Source organism: Talpa occidentalis, unplaced genomic scaffold (genome assembly GCF_014898055.3).
Source record: "Talpa occidentalis isolate TD23 unplaced genomic scaffold, MPIMG_talOcc4v2.1 talOcc4.16, whole genome shotgun sequence".
Lineage (NCBI taxonomy): Eukaryota > Metazoa > Chordata > Mammalia > Eulipotyphla > Talpidae > Talpa > Talpa occidentalis.
The window spans coordinates 16971105-16983450 of NW_023601653.1; the positions used below are offsets into that span (position 1 = coordinate 16971105).

Genomic DNA, 12346 nt, shown 5'->3' on the forward strand with positions numbered 1-12346 from the left:
ACAAGGTCCTTGGCTAGTATTTCTCTGGTTCCAGAAAGGCGAGTGTGGGCAGAAGGGACCGCTGGTGTTGGATAGAAAGCCTTGGCGCTCATGTCTCTTTCCTGGGGTTTCTCTTACTCGGTCGCCAGAAATGCTGGCACGCAGCAAAAGCCAGGCTTTAAAATCTGCATCCCAAACGCTTGGAAGTCCTGGGAGCATCCTTGCTGTATTTGGGTGTCACCTTTTTAAGGGTGCTCCAGGTATTTTGTCTGACTCTGATCTTTTCTAGATGGCTTATTCGTTTGGGAGCATTTAAAATGATTCAGAACTTTCTTTGAGAAGCCTTTAAAGGTCTAAGGTTTTATTTTAAGTCCTCCTACCTGTGCATCCTTGCATGCACTGGCGCATGCTCCCCCAGCCACAAACTGAACTTTAATAAAGCTTTCCCTTTTCGAAACCATGTTGTGGCAAAACATGCAAGCAATCAAGAGGTTGTAAATAAATATCACAAGGCAAGTGTTTCAAGTCAAAAATACTTGTACGGGCAGTATATGATTTTCCCTCGAAATGCTTCACAGGTGAGTCATAGCGCATTGTGTGTTTGGGTGATCCTGGCCACAAGCAGCTGTTGCCCCAGCTAATCAGAACAGCGGCAAATAGAATCCAGGCATAATACACACTTGAATTTGACATTTAAAAATATGCCTAAGGAAGCCCTTTATTTTGGATGCGAAGGTTATGTGGGGCTGGTGATTGTCAGTGTGTGAAATGTCTCTGTTTCAGAGCAAGCTGTCATTTGGCTTCTCCGACAGTACCGTGATAACAGCTCAGTGGTGCTCCCTCTTAAGAGACAGAAACATTCAATTAGCCAGAATTTGGGGTTTGACTTCCTTTTCCTTCTTTTCCTCTCTGTTTTTTACTTTTAAAATAGGTGATGTTGCGAACAGTATTCATAATTAAAATGACAAACCCAAATTAAAGGATTATAATAGGTAGTCAGAGTATTTATAAGTGGATAATGTTTGTCATTTTCAGTAATTCTGAAATGTTAAAATCTGTTGGACCTGTCTTTGGATGGAAGCGTATGTTTCTTTAAGGTGTTTTAGTTCACAGATTATGGTTAAAGGTGCTGTTAGTGGCTGGCCGACTGTAAACATTTCTCCTGTTAAGCAAACAGGTAACTACTATACAACCTGTCATAGGTAGAAGTACTCAAGAGGCAGAGAGCGTGTAAAATAAACTTTGCTGACATTTGGCAGTTTCAAGGGTTTTTCCTACTGATATTTACCCAATATTAAAAATGGTGGTTGAGTGTCTGAGATGCAGTGGTCTCGATCTTTGCCTCCTTCGTGATTTCCCACTGTATGCTTATTGAATATCTCATCTTGCTTTTCCTGGAGAATGTATCTCTTCATATTTGGCTTAAAAATGCAATAGAATTCTACATTTCCTCCTTACTGCATTCTCGTGAGCATATTAATGAGTGCTAGGGACTCAAATTCTATCTAAAAGACTCAGTTGAATGATCTTAAAAAAACTTTTTTCGTGTCATTTAACTTATGACTTTAAAGACAAGCATATTTCCAATAAGGACAACATTTAGAAAGCTAAGTACCTGAAAAGTTTTAGGCTAATTATCTTTACCCTAATGTTTCCATTTTCCTGTCTTGCCTTTTTTCTGAAGTGATTTTTTTTCTTTTATGAGAATTTTACATCTGAACACACACACACATGCACACTCAATGCAGAAGAATATTCATGCTTAAATTTGGGCAAATTTCCTCTATTGAAAATCTAAACTTCTTTAGGGACAATTTGACTATTGAAGGTGGACTGGGTAGACGAAAGAGCGTTCCAGATGGATTTGTCTGGAATAACATATGCTTTCCCTTGTCTAGGACCGAGTGGAGTAGCTGGAACGGGTTCCCGCTGTGAGAAAGCCTGTAACCCTCGGATGGGAAATTTGGCTCTAGGGAGAAAACTCTGGGCAGACACCACCTGTGGTCAGAACGCCACTGAACTGTACTGCTTTTTCAGTGAGAACACTGATCTGACTTGTCGGCAGCCCAAGTGTGACAAATGCAATGCTGCCCAGCCTCACCTGGCTCACCTGCCAGCTGCCATGGCAGACTCGCCCTTCAGGTTCCCCCGCACGTGGTGGCAGTCCGCTGAGGATGTGCACAGAGAAAAGATCCAGTTAGACCTGGAAGCTGAATTCTACTTCACTCATCTAATTATGGTGTTCAAGTCCCCCAGGCCAGCAGCCATGGTGCTGGACCGGTCCCAGGACTTTGGGAAGACATGGAAGCCTTACAAGTACTTTGCAACTAATTGCTCGGCTACATTTGGCCTGGAAGATGATGTTGTCAAGAAGGGAGCTATTTGCACTTCTAGATACTCCAGTCCTTTTCCATGCACTGGAGGAGAGGTAAGGGTGCATGTTTAACTCTACACTGTCAGTAAAGCAGAAAAATGTTACCAGCCCACATTTTTTTTTAAAGGGAGAAGGTATACTTGTAGCAACATGAATGAAATTAGAATTTTTCATGAGCTTTATTTGTCATAAATTATTTCTCACCCTTACATCGGGATGTGTAGTCATCTTCAAGCTGATTGGGTTTAAGCTGGAATGCTAAGATTTTAATGTTTTTAATTTTGAGAAAGAATGGACACACAACATCAGCACTCTACCTGAGAAATTTAAATGGCTCCTGATTTCTTCAGTGAGTCGGGCTGCTTGCTGTGCTTCTGAAGGGACCAGAGTTACTAAGACAGCTTGTTCCTAGAGCACCCAGCTGGTATCTTCCTAAAACTGTTAACATAAATAGGAGGTAAATAAAAACAAAGCCAAAAGAGAAAAGGGCCTGTTTGCCAGAAGAATACTTTCATATGACAGTGGTGGTTTACAGTTAAGATTACAGGAGTGTCTAGCAAACAAAGGAAGACAGTTCCTTTTAGGGTAGAAATTTGGGGGACCCAGAAACACACCAGTTCCAGCTTAGTGACTTGGATCCAACCTGGGCCCAAGATTATCTCATTCTCCATATGGAAAACAGCCTCCATAGCTACTTGATCCACTTTCTGTGTGGAATGTTTTCTCGTGGCTTCACATTTCCCCCCCCCAAAGGGGCGGCAGCCCTGTTCAACTGATGTGGATGCACCTAGTAAGTACCCACCCCAATTTAACATGCAGAGAAAATCAGGTGAGCGGAAATTAATAGAATATAATCCTTTCAACATGGAGCTCAAGAAACAGCAACACTGAAAAAAAAGAAGAGAGCGTATATCCTTCCTAATTTTAGTATATGTTGTGAACACACAGATAGGATAAGTGATTTTTGATTAGGGGTGATTTTTGCCACACTCCACCCCCTTCCAAGGGACATCTGGAAATGTCTGGAGACACTGGGAGAGGGTGAGGGTGGGGGACACTATTGGCTTCTCGTGGGTAGAGGCCAGGTATGCTGCTAAACTTTCTAGAGGACACAAACACAGCACCTCTCCCATATAGCCATAGTACCAAGGTGAGGAAAGCCTGGTCTAGTTAAATACACATCCATTGTGTATAATGTAGTATCATGGCTATGACACTAAGATAAGCACTCTTCTCGCTGTCATTTTTATTACTAGTCGTAGACTCCCTAGATGGCTGCATTTGGTAAACATTTTTTAAGCCTCTACTGTGTGTCAGAAACTGTGCTTAGTGCTACTAATTCTGCCTTGGGATTGGAGTGATGCTTGCCAGGATCTGGTTGAAAATGTAGGTTTGGGGACTTCTGCTTCCCCCTCTAGCATAGACACACATGGACTCTTGCCATATTATCCAGCTACTCCTCTGTGTGCACTCTGCAGTCAGGAAGAGTGCTGCTGGCACTCAGGACCAAGGAGGATGTGGCACACGCAGCACAACAATTGGGTTCCATTCTTTGTTGGGGTCCCTAAAGTTGACTTAATGTTGTAAACCTATTCGCACTCTGTCATGGTGGACATTTTTAAAGATATCAAGACAGGAAAGAGACATATAAGTGAGACTCATTGTTTTCTTATAGGGAGAATACCTTGTATTGCAAACACGTGAATGACTGGAACTTTCAAATTGCTTTGGAACTGTTTCGTAGGCTCGTATCTGCTCCTTGCATCTCAGTGCTATTGGGCTATATGCATCTATGAGGTCATAAAAAGACAGTTCTAGTAACCAGATGGCAAGCATGCTCACTTAGCAAATATCACATTGAATTTGTTACAACAACCCAGAAATAACTTAAAGATGATTAAAGTAACATTTATTTAGTGTTTGGTGGAAGCAAAATCTTGTCTTCTATCAAACCAAACTACTTTTTGTCAATAATGTTCACATTAAATTTCAAATAGAGAGCACGATTTATGTTAGTTATTTTAATGTACAGTATCCTTTAATGTCCATTAAATTTTTTAAATTGTGGCTATTTTAGCCGACATATTTAAATGGCAATGACATATTTTACTATATGCAAGTGCCACCAAGTTCCCTTTGCAAGTATACATTAAACCATCATAGAGTATCATCCTTTCAGAGAAGTTTGGGAGAAGATCTTTTCCTCCTGAGTTAGAGAGTCTTCCTCAAAGATAAGTACCAGAGAAAGCCTCCCTGGAAATGATTATTGCCTACCTTTCCTATGCCACTTGGGAATACAAATTAATGCTGAGCTACCCATTAGTTTTTCAGTGCAACTCCATACCATAAGTCTCCATCTTTGCAAACTGAATGATCATAAAAATAATCCAATTAATGTAGCTTAAAAAAAGTGGTCTCACATTCCATTTGTCATTTATTTATAGTACAATAGACCTGTACTTTTCTTCATTCTATATAAGACTTCTTAGAATTTCTCTAGGTCTTTCCTACTATTCAGTCTAACACAAATAGACGCCAGACTTACTTTGTTTCCAGTGTTCATTCTAAAATACTCCTCTGGGCTTTGCGGGCTTTAGCCTGTAGCTTTGTGTCTAAGAAATCAGACATTTCCAGCTTCGGAGTTGAAGGAACCAGTCATCTGAAAGAAAACTTGAAGCATGTAGGCCCCAAATTCCCCCCAGAGGAAATTTTTTAAATCAAAGTTAAATCCACTATACAGATACTCCCAAAACTGACCAGAAGTTTCAAAGAATGGGATGATGTGTTATCCTAAAATGTGTCTCCTGTACAGCAGAAGAGGTTGAGACTTAGAGGTGAAGTGACTTACCCAACAACCTACATTAGTTAGGTAACAGAATGAGGACATAAATCTAGTATTTGTTCCATAAAACTGTGGTCCCTCTCTATCACTGCCTCCCAGTGATACTCATATCGCTCTTCTTACTCATTCTCTCACAAGTATTTGCTATTCATTTGGCTATGAGATGAAGGTAAAAAAGAAAGAATCTGCCAAATAGTTTTGTCCTTAGCAAGAATGTCCTTTGAGATGTCCATAGAGTTCTGGGAGTAAGTTTCCATGACCAAATTAGGCTGGAAAACACTGACTGGGTTCAGCAATAATAAACATTTATAAATATATAAATATTCTCATATGCACCCTGTATCCCCAAGTCAGAAATAGATAGAATGTGACATCCCCAAATTTATTTGTCCATGGAACCTGTCTTTGTAGAACTCCAACAACTATCTTTTGGGACTCTGAAGATCCATAGAGCACAATTTGGGAAATGCTGGGATGGAGGTATTAAGTGAGCCCCAAATCCTAGCAAAAGCATGGATGAGGGAAATGTTTAGGGACATGTTTCATTTATGCAAGGTGTATACATTCTGGAGATCTAATGTACAGCAAAGTGCCTACAGTTAACAGTACTTTACTGTACACTTGAAATTTTCTAAGAGGGTCTTTTGTGCTCTCACCCCCCCCACACACACACAACTGTTTGAGGTGATAGATGTGTTAGTTAGCTTGAATGTGGTGATGATTTCACAGTGTATATGTGTATCAAATCATCAAATTGTATACCTCAAACATATCTAATTCTTTGTCAAATGTACCTGATTAAAAGAAAAAAGGTACAGACAGACCTGGTGCTTGGCATGGTTTCACATCAAGACTCTGTCAATTGGGGACTTAGTCTATTTAATTAGAAAAGTAGATAATAATAACCTTGAAGCTAAAGAGACTAGGTTAATCCGGCTCTTTCAGGATGCAAAGAAGCATACCCACATTACCTCTCGATACAGAAAGTAGAGTGAAGGGGGGGAATATTGAGCCATTGTAGGTCCCATACAATCAGATCTTATGGAACTGGAATTTTGATTATCAGTATTTAGCAAACATCATCTATTCCAGTGATGCTAAAGTAACTCTAAAATGATGTGATTATTATCTCCTTAGATGTGACCCTCACTTGCCTCCTGCTCTACTAACTTGGTACTAACAGACCTCTGTTCAAAGTTGGGTAGCAGCAAATCAAACCACATGAGTATTTTTTTCTCCCATGACATTTTAAATGCATATCTCTTGAAGGAAGGAAGAGATAGAGAGAAACCAAGAACAGAAGGAGTAGCTGGGTCTCAAAGGAAGCACTAGGCAAGGATTGTTAAAGAGGATAAGGATGCATTGGTTTTTTTTTTTTTCCCCTTTGCATTTAACACATTTCTGTGGATAATCAATATATCTGAAACTGAATGGACGAATGAATGAATACATGACAGACAGGTAGGATAGAAGGGTATCCTTAATTGACACAGAGAGAGGAATGAATATAAACCTCAGTAGGAAATAAGATTCAGAAACTGTAGTTAATGAGAGGAAGTTGAGTTGGTAGTAATATAAGTTGTGGTTGAGAAAATCAATGGATGAAAGATCTTAACTAATGTTTATTCATTCATTTATTCATCAAATAATTTTTTGAGTTAGCTTGTGTCTGATCTTGTTTTAGGTGCTGGGGTTTTAACAGAGTATCAAAGAGATTTTTAAAAACCTTCTATCCTCATGAAGATTAGGTAGTGGGGAGAGGTAAGGAGGGAGGAAGAGAACAAATAATTAAGTAAAATATATAGTAGATCAGAGTGTGATAAGTACTCAGGAAAATATAAATGGGAAGGGAGGCGGAATGCTGGCCAGGATGGGTTTGCTCTCTTTAAAACAGATGGAGGGATTTCTGTTTGATGGAAAAGACAATGACAAGAACTGACTTCCTGGCAGGTTTTCATGAATGAACAAAATCTATAATTAAGAGTCACATTTCTTTCAATACATAGATATGGGAAAGTGGAATTGTGTATTAAAATGACAAACATTGGTAACAAATTCTTCTTGCTAGTGTTTCTCAGGATGAGAGCCTTTGAAAGGGAACTAAATGGCATCAATGGAAAAAGAACATGACCGATGAGTAATCTGAAGTATAAAGGCAGTTAAATGACTTGTCTGCAATTACTCAGCTGAAATTCGTATTTGCTGACTTCTAAATCAGTGCTATTTCTGCTATACTGATTTGAAATTCCCTTGGTCAAGGACAGTGGTTTTAAAGATACTGTCTATCTACTTATTAATTTATATATCTGTATCGATGTTCCTTTCGTTTGTCATCCTTACAATCTGCTAGGTAAGCGATTCAATGTGACAATTTATGGACTTATTTCTTAAGTAACATGAGACAGTACATGATTAATTCCCCAAATGTGCTGTGCAGATAAATATGCCTTTTAAGATTTGAGTTTTTATTATTTATTTCGGTGATTAAAGGGTTTGTGTCTCAATACTTTACGATAAGGTCAGTATGGCATGAATGTGCAGAAAATAAGTTTCTTATCAGGGTTTTACAGGTATTTAGATTTCTAATGGGCTAGCCAATATTTCAGATTTTTTAACTTCAAAGAAAAAAATAAAGTAAAACATTAGAAGAAATGCTTTCTAAGCACTCCTCTTTGGTTCATTACTTATTTTCTTCAATCTCTGAAATGTGCCTATGCCTATTTCTGCAGCAGTAGGGGTCACAAGTCACAGGGGCAGCTAATATCAGCAGACTCCTGTGCCAAGCTTTCTATAGAGTGCACTGCATCCCTTATTCTCACGGGAACTCTGATTGTTGGGTACCAGTATTGGTCCCACTTTACAGACAAATAAATTGCTACTTACTGAGTTGAAGCAACTTGATCAAATAAGTCAAATAAGTAATGAGCTATCCTGTGCTAAACCTGGATTTATTGGCTTGCCTTGAAATTATTATATATTAGGCTTTATTATAACTCCAACATTTTTTAAAAACTAAAATTAAATTGCTGTGGTAATTTTTAGGTTTGTGGGCCTCCCCGGTGGCGCAGCGGTTGAGCGCTGGGTTGGGAAGCTGCCGGCAGTCTCTGCAGCGCCGGTTCAATCCCCGGCTGCTCCCCGGCCTCGTCCCACATGGCGCGCAGACCTCTCCTGCCGCCCGCTGCTCCCCTCAGCAGTGTACTTCAGTCCTTCTGCCTGCTCTGCTCCCCGCTCTGGCTCTGGTGAATTCTCTCTCCCTCCCGCGCTTCTAACTGTACCCAGTGCTTGTATGTATCAATCAATCAATCAATCAATAAATCTTAAAAAAAAAAAAAAAAAAAAAATTTTAGGTTTGTATATAACTCACAGTATAATTGTAATATGGTTGCATGAACTTTGCAGAAGTTTCTATTTCCAATTACTAGATAGGAAAATTATAATAAGTAAAGACTGAACTTAATGTTACCCAATATAATTTAAAATAACTATATTGAATGAATATCACAGTTCTTCAGAATCTTTTAGCACTTTATTGGCTTATTTTTTGGAAGAAGATGAGTACTTTTTATCTAACTAGTAACTGCTTTAAGTAAATTTTCTAATTACTATGGACTAATGTCTTGCTTTGAAGCATAGTCCCAACTATAATTTTGTCGAACTTCCTTGAAATAAAATGTATCTATTTGTTTAGAGAGCTTCGATTATCCACACCCTAGAACTACTCCCTTCCTGTGGGGATGGACCTAGAAATTTATAACATCAAATTAAAAAAAAATGCCTTTAGCTTAAAGAGAATCCATAGTGTTATTGTCAACTAAAATTATTTAAAGAACAAACTCAAAAAAGTCAATATACCTTGAGTTGTTCATTTGAAAGGTTGGACTTTTTCCTCCAAAAATAGTTCTTTTGTGCTATTTAAAAACAGCTTAGCATCTTTTTGCTTTGCATTTGTTTAATTTGATGGTTTAACTGCCAATGGTTTGTTAAAATATTCTGGAAGGCTTTCAAAATCAGATTTTAAAATGCTGTGTTAGTAATGAATGTTTCACATTGAAACAGGCAAAGAGTGGGCACCAAGAAGTCAGATATACCTGAGCGTATATGCAAGGAAGCTTTCTATCAAGGAAGGAGAACCCTAGAAACCAGCATAAGTGTACTAGGAGTTGAGGATCTGGAAGATGAAAAAAATGAATCATACCAGAAAATATGAAAGTTATTGCTTTTGATCAGTAATCAGAGTGCTGTAAACTCGGTGACTATAACCTCTCCCTCGCCTGCAGCCTCAGATACTCTGTGTCATTCACGTGTCACTATTGTATAATATCACACCACCATCTCTTCTACTCTATTAGTGATTATTCCTTGAGGAACTTTGTCCTTTCTACTATATTGCCCTATGTGATTCCCAGCCCCGAACCTTTGCACCTAGCCCAGATCCCTACAAGGCATAAATGTCTAAAATACATTTGTTGAATTGAATTATAGGAAGATAACTATTAAATAACAACACTGTTTATTATCTGTGTTGGGAATTACACATCTACTAAGGACAGATTCTTTCAAAGTAGCCATGATTCATCCATTCTTTGTACAAATCTTTTTAAAGTATCTTGTAGGTGCTAGCTATTTGAGGAGCTGGGGTTACAGAATGATCTCACATTCTAAACATGGGGTGCTGAACAAGGTAAATAAGTAAAATATATAGAGTGTTGGATTACAATAAGGGTAAAGAAAAAAAAAATAAAACATGGACGGGGACTAGCAAGGAAGAGGGCACATTTAGACAGAACTCCCAGAGAAAGCCTCACTGAGACATTTGAATAAGGACCTGAAGGGAAATTGAAGGACTTGACTCCACCAGGACAGCCAAGAGCTCAAGGTGCAGTATATTAGGTGAGGTCAGAGGTCTGAGAGATAATGGGGAAGTGCTAGAGATTATGTGGGGCCTTGTAAATAGTCTCCCCTTTCACTCTCAAAGGGTTCCCAATTTGCACCAGAAGTTATTATTATAAGATTATTGGTTTTCACTTTGATTGATAATAGGAAGGTTTTAAGCAGAGGTGCTGATATGTTTGATTTATTTTAATAGAATCACTCTGACTTATGTGTTAAGAAGAGACCTAAGAAGGAAGGAAACCAGCCAGAAGGCTATTGCAGTAACTCAGGCTAAATGAAATGTTGCATAAACAGTGGGTAGAAGTGAAAATGGTGCAAAGTGGTTGAAGGATGAGAAGGACAGAAGGACAGTTTTAATGTGAGTACTTGGAAGAATAGAAGAGCCATTTCTGAGATAGAGAAGACTCTAGAGGGAGCATGATTTGGGGAGGAATTCCAGGGGCTCATTTTGGACATGTTAAGTTGGATTTGCCCAGCAGAACTAAGTGAAGATACTGACTGACTCGAAATTTGGATCTGTGGGTTTGGAGTTCAGAGGAGAAGTCTGGACTAAATATATAAATTTGAAAGTCTCGGTGTAAGGATGACATTTAAAGCTATGAAACTGGATGAGATCATCTAGGAAGTGGGTGTGAATGGAAAAGAGGAAGGTCAAAAAGTTAAACCCCAACAAGGCTCATGCTTAGTGCACTGGTACTGCCATTACCAAAAACACTTCTGCAATTGCCAAGGCTACAGAAAAACCAGTCTCACCAACCTATGGGGCCAGCAGTTGTTTAATTAAGCAGCAACATGAGTCTAATAATGTTGACTCACCATATCCAAACAGTGGGTGCAAATTTTAAAATGACAGGGCAGAGGGAAGGCATGAGAGCTGCAACTTTGGGCTTTCAAAAGACAAAGCAAAACAAATAGGGAGAAGGGAAAGCACTAGCTGAATAAAGAATGATAATGGAAAAGGGAGCCGGAATTGATGAAGGAGAAATGTGTCTTTGAAAATACCATATGAAAGAGAAATGGTGACTTTTGGGGTCTTCAGATTTTAGGGGAATATTCCACTTCATCTTGACACATTCAGCTTTTTTGAGTCAAAATTCCAGCTACAGGAGCAATTTTTTGAATGCCAATGGGCCGTCACAAGACTGGAAATTAACTGAAATACAGCATTGCACACATTTTTCTGCTTCGTGTGAAATTTGATTTGAAGAATATGACAGAGAACATCTAGCTAGGGCGTTGGAGCTATTTGAGGCATTTGAGTAAAAATGTTTATACTTCCACAATTTCAAAAAAATTTCTAATTAGTGTTTACTGTATTAATGTTTGGACAAAAACCAAAACACTGACTTTTTTTCTATTTCATGTTTCTGTTTTCCTAACCTTCATGCAACTGATAGAGGAGCAGAAATCTTTGCAGGTGTCAGCTATGCTTGTTGTTGCTACTTTACAGCATCATCACAGTTCCTAAAATAAAAAAAAAAATTATGAAAAATAGTCAAACGCTTTCTCCATGACATCACCTTCATTTGTGTTAACATTGTATCTTTTGGGCTTCTGGAAAAGCCTTCCATTGTATATTTGAAAATTAAATTGAAAAGAGAAAATGTGGTCACCCTTGAATGCTCTTTAATCTCCATTTAAAATTACTGTTTCATTTTATTTTAGTCAATCTGATCCTTTTGAGGTCTTCAAGTTTTCCCATCAATGCTTTTTGTAATAGATGCCTACACTTCTCTTCTATCCTATGCCTCCATAAAAAACCCTCTGACTCACCTCCACCTCCATACAGAAAGCAAAGGTGAATGGAGGGTCCTTCCAACCAATGTTAGATTAGAAGAACCAGGCACCTCACCCTCCAGGAACCCTCTTCCTTATTTTCCATCCAACATACCCAAAGAAGTGCCTCACTCATACTTTTGTAGCAATGCCTCCCTTTCTGATGATGATCAAAGTTCAGAAGATGTGAGTCCAAAGGCAGCAACTTTTCTGGGAGACAGGAGATAGTGAAGAGGTGTAGGTGTAAACACAACAAACCAAAAGTAGGGAGCAACCACCCTTTTTCATGTATGTTTGTTCTATCAATTTCTATTTGTTCGTTATGGCCATTTTTCCTCTTAAATTTTCACTTCTTTTCTCAAAGCATCTAGTTATATCACATCAGACCACTTTTTTTTGTCTCTTTTCAGCTCACTTGTTTCCAAAAAAAAAAAAAAAAATGTACAGGATACCTAGCCTGCTCCATGAATTTTCTCTCCCAA

The 12346-nt window shown here is 38.7% G+C and overlaps 1 protein-coding gene and 1 long non-coding RNA gene across 6 annotated transcripts in view; one reads left to right on the forward strand and one right to left on the reverse strand.

Moving 5' to 3' along the window:
- Positions 1–12346, forward strand: part of NTN4 (netrin 4) — a 100872-nt gene that overhangs the window by 1830 nt on the left and 86696 nt on the right. For 3 of the 4 annotated variants that reach the window (XM_037513839.2, XM_037513837.1, XM_037513838.2), the window contains exon 2: positions 1878–2407. In XM_037513839.2, coding sequence (XP_037369736.1) covers positions 1934–2407 — 474 coding nt within the window. In that variant the 5' untranslated portion in view covers positions 1878–1933. Of the gene's footprint in view, positions 1–511; positions 558–1877; positions 2408–12346 lie in introns of those variants that run through there. The other variant, XM_037513842.2, reaches the window with a different exon arrangement.
- Positions 2653–12346, reverse strand: part of LOC119247415 (uncharacterized) — a 29480-nt gene continuing 19786 nt past the window's right edge. Inside the window, exons 1-5 of one of the 2 annotated variants that reach the window (XR_008552166.1) lie at positions 11980–12070; positions 11469–11552; positions 4899–5012; positions 4038–4143; positions 2653–2791 (exon numbers count right to left, since the gene is read on the reverse strand). This is a non-coding gene — a long non-coding RNA (uncharacterized LOC119247415). Of the gene's footprint in view, positions 2792–4037; positions 4144–4898; positions 5013–11468; positions 11553–11979; positions 12071–12346 lie in introns of those variants that run through there. The other variant, XR_005125745.2, reaches the window with a different exon arrangement.